Raw genomic sequence first — 7,102 nt, 5'->3', positions numbered from 1 at the left:
ACCCAAATATATAGATAAATTAAAAGCTAGTGGAAGAAACCCACCACTCCAACATTGCAAAAGTTTATAATTATTGTGATTATTGATTTTAGTCTTATATTTTGTTCATCTACTTTTAAATATAGAAACATTTTGATTTCTATGTTTTCAAAACAAAGTATGGTTCTGGTTCCTATTTGAAAAGTTCTAGCAAAAAATTTATAAAGCAATATAATATTTTAAAAAGTTTATGGAATGGATTGCGTGAAAAAAATGATAGCTAAATTTTCTATAAAGAAAATGATAAATTAAAATAACAATCCTTTAAAAAATATATATTTTAGTACATCTCGAGAAGCAACATCCCACTAAATTGTCCTTATCATAATGTGATATGTAATAAATTATTATTATTATTTATCTTTTAAAATATTTTTTTTATTATTATTATTATTATTATTATTATTATTTTTGAGAGTGATGGGAGAAGAAAACATAAAGATGAATGAATTTTGAAATATACCAAAGTATTATCTTTTTGCAAACAAGACCAAAGATAACAAAAAATAAAATAGATTAAAAGGAAAATTCTTATAAATAGATATTACATTAAATGACACATATTTAATATATGTATTAAAAAAAACTAAATGGTTCTTTTTTCGGTAGGTATTTTCTACCGTTTTTCTTCCTTATAGAGGAATATTTTTTTGAGGTTGGTTTGAAGGGTTGTTTGAATAAATTCCAATTAGAAAAAAAAAAAAAAAACCAAGGTTTCATATTCACAACATTTTCAAATTTTGAATTCAAATTTAAAGTTTTTAAGTGAAAATCAAAGTTTTCATATATGCAATGAAAAACAAGTCATCTTTTCATAAAGTTTTTCATTTTCACAACTAAAATTTTAAGTCACATATTTAAGTCATTATTCCGAATTAATTAAACATTTTTTAGTAAAAAAACCAAGTAGACACTAAGATATACCTCATGAGCTAAAATTATAATTTAACACTAAAAAGTGCAAAAAATAATAGGTAATGTTCAACTTTAAAAATTTTGTTCAAGATTATGGAGATTAAAACATTCCATTTGTATGTATATTATACAAGAGTAGCTAACTGTGTATTCTTCCTCTTATCACATAAAAAATTAAATTAAATTAAAATAAAAAAATAAAGATATCATATGACAGTTTGTCATTAGGTGAAGTCAGACTGCACTTAAGTTTTTCTCTAATTATAGATAGGCAAATCCTAGTGGTGAGTCAACTCAATCAAATCGAAAGTGAAAGTGGTAGGAGTTACCTAATTGTTCATCCATCGAAACTACATCTTAAAATGGTCATCTCTCGAAATCTTCCTTCTCAAATTGGCTAATTCATCTTCAAGCTTTAATGGAAGACGTTTCAATCCAAACCAAGCTCCAAGTTACATTCACCAATAAATCCATCGTCAAAGCTACCCATCACTCGTCGGAACCGCGCATTTTGCATCTCTCAAATCTCGATCTCCTCTCCGGTCGTTTTCCGATCACATATTTCTACTTCTATCGCCGTCCGATGACCAACTCCTCCGCCGCCATCGTCGATGCTCTCAAAATCTCCCTCGCAAACACCCTAAATCATTACTATCCATTCGCTGGTAAAATTATCCAAAACGCAACAACTAACGAGCCTGAAATTATTTGCGATAACTCCGGTGCTTTGGTTGTAGAAGCAAAGGCAAATCTTCGATTGAACGCCTTGAATTTTTACGATCTCAACGAACCTCTCCAAGGAAAACTCGTCACTGTAAATCCAAAATTTCCTCTGCAAATTCAAATCACGAGTTACACTTGCGGCGGAATATCGATTACGTTCACATTCGATCATGCGCTCGGTGACGCAAGTGCATTTGGAAAATTCCTCCTCGCTTGGTCGGAAATCGCTAGGGGAAAACCAATTTCTACCGTACCAGATCATCGGAGAAACATTCTCCCTCGATCGCCTCCGACTTACCATCCGGATTTGGACGATTTGATGGTGAAATGCACCATGGAAGACATAAAGAATATTCCGACATTGAAGAAGCTAATCAAGAGACTCTATTACATCGATCGAACGAGCATCAATAAACTACAGAAACTCGCGAGTTCAAACGGAGTTAAGAGGACGAAAATCGAAGCGTTCTCTGCATATGTATGGAAAACGATGGTTTCCGCCATGGAAACAGAGCATTCGAGGTGTAAAATGGGATGGTTAGTCGATGGACGGAGCCGATTAGGGGGAGATTGGAACTACATGTCGGATTACATAGGGAACGTCTTGTCGGTTGCGTTTGGGGAGGCAAGTATTGAGGAACTGAAATGTAATTCGTTATCGAATATTGCTGACGTGGTTAATGAGGCGATTTCTAAGGCGACGAACAAGGCCCATTTCTTAGACTTGATTGATTGGATTGAGTGTCATAGGCCTGGGCTAATGCTGTCGAGGATTGTATTGGGCCTCGGTGGGCCAGGCCTTGTTGTGTCATCGGGCCAAAGGTTTCCAGTTTCTGAATTGGACTTTGGGTTTGGAAGCCCAGTGCTTGGGACTGTGGGCTCGACTATAGAGAGAATTGGAGTTAGTTATTTGAATCAAAGGCCTAGTGCTAAAGGGGATGGGTCCTGGACTGTGTCTGCTATTTTGGAGCCTGAATTGGCTGCTGCTTTGGAGTTGGATTCTGTGTTTCAACCCATGACAGCAACTCTCCTTCAGCTTTAAATGACTTGAGTATCACATAGAAAATCAGATGAATTTTAGAAGATGACGATGAAAATATTTGTTGACGATATGTTGAGTTTAATATTTGCAATGTTGATTGCTCAAAATTAAAATGAGTAAAGAAATGAAAATGAATTTAAGGGGAAATTTCGTGGTAAATAGGGAGAGAAAATCTCCTAACAAATCATCTATAATGATTGATGCAAAAATTGGAAATGAGTGGAGTACGTTATTTTTAGAAACAATGAAAGGAAGACTGAGCTCTATCACAATGCTCGTGTTAATAACCAAGAAAAAAGGGGTAAATTCTTCATACGGGAGGAAAGAGACGATGTAATTGGAGGGGGAAAACCTATATCTAAAGTGCTACCAGTGAAATTAAAACCCAACCAACAAATGAGCAATAGAGCAAACCATCAACAGTTGCCCCATATGGGCCAAAGTCCAATCTACATAGGCTAGGACCCAATACGTTGGGTTGAACCGTCGAGACTGAGGCCACCGTCCATATGGACCAAGCCTAAGCCAAACCCCCATTTTAAGTTATCTTGGAGCATTAGTTTGTTGGGTTGACAAGAGAAATATAAAATTTTAAATTTTTATTTGGAAAAATGGTTAAAATATTTTAAAATTATAAAAATAATAAAACGAATTTATAAAATAGAAAATATTAATTAAAAAACGATAAAACGGCCCTAAAACAACAAAATTAAAATGAAAAGGTATACTACTTTAAAAACAATTCAAATACCACAAATACACTCTACTTAAACATTCTATAACCACAAATATACAATATCTAAATATTCTAGAACCACAAATACACAGTATCTAAACATTCTAGAAGCAAAAATTAAAAATCAACCAGTATAGTCTTGGTTTTAACGCTTCTAGTTGTCTATAGAATGTGTGTATGCGAGTGAATATGACAAGGTGTGAGGGTCTTTAGAAACTTATGGATGTCTACAACAATGGACTTCTTACAAGGTGAGAAAGAGCAAAGTTGATTGTACGAAGTTGTTGTTGGTAAGCGAGTATTTGAAAGAATTGCAACTTCAAGACGACGTGACTATTGAAAATATGATTGCCTTTGACACCAAATCAGTTGTAGGGAGTTTCATTGTATTCATTCCATGTGATTATCTTGCTCATAGGATTTTGAAAGCCAACTTTAAAGACTAACAATCTCATAACATCATTGTTGAAAACGATGTTCAATAATAATGATGATGATGAAGATCGGCAACCTAATGAGGGTGGTCGTCAAAAGCTAACCAAGACAATGGAATTCAAGAAAGGGTTGTTGAATCAACGATCGTAGACATGAAATTGAGAAGGATAAAAAGAGATCCTAAGGGCGGCGAAGTTAAGAAGATGAAGAAGATGAGATTTATGGTTTTTGTTTCCTTATTTTAATAATACTGATGATGATGGTGATGATGGTGATGATAAACAGAATAAATATAACAAATCAGAGTCAATCAAAGTAATCTCCTAATTCTTCTTCTTCGATGACTAGTAATGATGCAAATAGAAGAGGTAAGAATCAAGGAAGGAAGCAAAACAAGAAATTTTGGAATAACAACGAAAAGTCTCAATGTGAAGTCTATGGCAAATTTGGACATGCAACCTTGAAATGCTATCTTTTACTTGAGAAATAGTTTCAAGGACCGAATACTAATCAACATGAATAAGGATTCTCTTCTCAATCTCAAGGGCATATTATGAATCCATTTTCAATAAATACAGTGTCCATCCAAAATGAGTTTAACAGAGAAAATCGGTGGTTTCCAGACTTAGGGGCCACGAATCATGTCACAAATGATGTATCCAACTTGACCTATAGATTAGAATATGTGGGAGACAACAAAGTGTTGGTTGGAAATAGTGTAGGTTTGAATGTTTCTCATATAGGATCTTCTTTTCTTCATCCTCTACTTATCCGAAATCTATCTTTCAACTTAAAAACTTGCTCCATATCCCTAAAATCACCAAAAATCTTATAAGTGTAAGCCAATTTGCTAAAGATAATTATGTCCTTTTTTTTTTTTTTAATTTCATTCAAATGCTTGTTTTGTGAAGGATCTCAATGGCCAAACTATATTCCAAGGCAACCTTGTTGTTGGACTTTAGGGGTATTTGTTTCAGGGTTTAAGATTGGATGGGTTAGACATCCTACGGCTAACCCTTGTTTGGACATGGATTTAGGAAGTTGGCTTCCTACATCTTTTTCCCATAGGTTTAAATATTGCTTACTATTTAAACCCATGGGTTACCCCCTTTTTTTTTTCCTTTCTAATTTAATCTAGGAAATACATCGGCCAACCTTCAGAAACCACCATTGGTGGCCACTGCGGCTAACTCCGGAAGCCACCTCCGGCGAACGCCACCGGCCAACTTTGGCACCACCTCCGACGAAAGCTGCCGACCAACTTTGGCACCAACTCAGGCGACCGCTGCGACCAACTCTGCCCACCACCTCTGGCGACCGCCACTGGCCAACTCCGGTTGTCACCTCCTGTGATTGTCATTGGCCAATTCCGACCCCCACCGGCCAACTCTGGCTAGCATTTGGTGACTATTGTGGGCCAACCTCCAATCGCCACTGGCCAACTCCACCACCATCGACCAACCTCTGGCAACCTCCTTCCCCCACACTAGTAAAATTCTGGCCACCAACTCCGTTGGCCACCCTCCGACTGCCTCCTCCGGCGACCGCCACCAACCAACCATGAAAAAAATTAATAAAAATACTCTTAGAATATAACAAATTAGAAAAATTTGTATATAAAAACACTTTTAAGAAAAAATTGCTATACATATATGTTTTTTCATTTTAATGAGTTTTTATCAAAAGTGTTTAATTAAAAATGGATTTTTAAAAGATAAAAAAAAAAAAAGATATCTTTTTCTAAATTATTTCAAACACGCTAATAAACTGCAATTGTATAGTTATATTTATTTAGGTTATATGTGTAGAACTATATATGTTTGAAAGCTCTAATTTAATTTAATAACATTTTTTTTGTTGGTCAATTTAACTAGCTCAAAGACTTAGAATTATTTTCTAAACGTGAAGATATAAAATGTTTAAAATAACTTAGCGACCAAATAAAAACTAAAACTCAAAATTTATGATTTTTTATTCCTCAAATGTAATTTGATAAGAAAAAAAGTATAGTTTTTTAATAATTGAATTTAACATTAAATACTAGCTTATTTCAATTTTAAGTCAGCGTATTATGGTAAAAAAGAATTTATCCCCTTCAAATTAGTTAAACTAACAAAAGCCTATGAAATTTTATTTCAAAATCTAGTAAGATTAAAATATCAAATTATAAATAGGCTAAATAAAATTATAATTTTAGTTAAAATCTCTATTTCAATTTTTTTTTTAGAAAAATATTCTTCTAAATTTTTTAGTTTATTTTAAACTTAACTATATTAAAATAATTAAGATGACAAATTTAAACTAATCTAAAATCTAATTGGTGATTAAATACAAGAAAATATTTCACAAACTAAATATTATAAATCTGCACTTCATTCCTAGGCTACTTAAGTCTGCATTCCAAACATAGGCTTCATAAACTCAAACTTCTAAAACTTGCACTCTAACAAAGTTTTCTTAAACCCGGGCTACCTAAACCTCCCAATCTAATCCCCCAGGCATAACATTCCCAAGTTTAAGATTCCAAACCAACACGTCAAATACTCCCTTATTGTTTTGCAATGGAAAAAACAATGTCCTAGGAGTCTTCGTCTAAACCATGTTCATTCTCCAAAGCTCAGTCTCAAGTTCTTCATACAGCAATTACTCAGTATAATCCAAAAGCCTATACTTTCCATAGTTAATATATGGTATAATAGGTTAGTTCATCTAAATTTTAATACTGTTCGACAAGTTTTATCTTCTTGTAATATTTCATATTCAAATAAAAGAAAGTTCTCTATTTTTCATGCTTGTGCTCTTGCCAAAAGTCACAATCTTCCTTTTTAAAATCCTCAAACCATATATATAACTCCTTTATAACTTGTTGTAACCGATATTTGGGGTCCATCCTATCAAGTCTCTAGAAATGGATTCAAAGATTACATAAGCTTTGTTGATGCTTTCTCAAGATATACTTGGATTTATTTTCTTAGAACTAAAACTGAAGCATTTAGTGCTTTTTTATAATTCAAGCAAACAGTAGAAAAATTGTTAAGTCATTCCATACTTTGTCTTCAAACAGATGATGAGGGTGAATTTCATTCATTTACTCCTTATCTAAAATCCAATTGTATTGAACATTGGATATCTTGTCCACATACTTCTCAACAAAACAATCTTGTCGAAAGAAAACATAGATACATAGTTGAAATGAGTTTAGCCTTGTTATC

The 7,102-nt window shown here is 33.6% G+C and overlaps 1 protein-coding gene across 1 annotated transcript; it reads left to right on the top strand.

The window, feature by feature from the left end:
• Positions 1 to 1,347: 1,347 nt before the first annotated feature.
• On the top strand, positions 1,348 to 2,757 carry LOC120067372 (coniferyl alcohol acyltransferase). The gene has a single exon (XM_039018946.1). It carries the CDS (start codon positions 1,373 to 1,375, stop codon positions 2,717 to 2,719), a length of 1,347 nt encoding a protein of 448 aa, XP_038874874.1. The 5' UTR covers positions 1,348 to 1,372; the 3' UTR covers positions 2,720 to 2,757.
• Positions 2,758 to 7,102: the final 4,345 nt, after the last annotated feature.

This window comes from Benincasa hispida, chromosome 1, assembly GCF_009727055.1.
Source record: "Benincasa hispida cultivar B227 chromosome 1, ASM972705v1, whole genome shotgun sequence".
Classification (NCBI taxonomy): Eukaryota; Viridiplantae; Streptophyta; class Magnoliopsida; order Cucurbitales; family Cucurbitaceae; genus Benincasa; species Benincasa hispida.
Note: the sequence above shows the minus strand (reverse complement) of the source record. Positions and strands in the feature narration are given on the sequence as shown.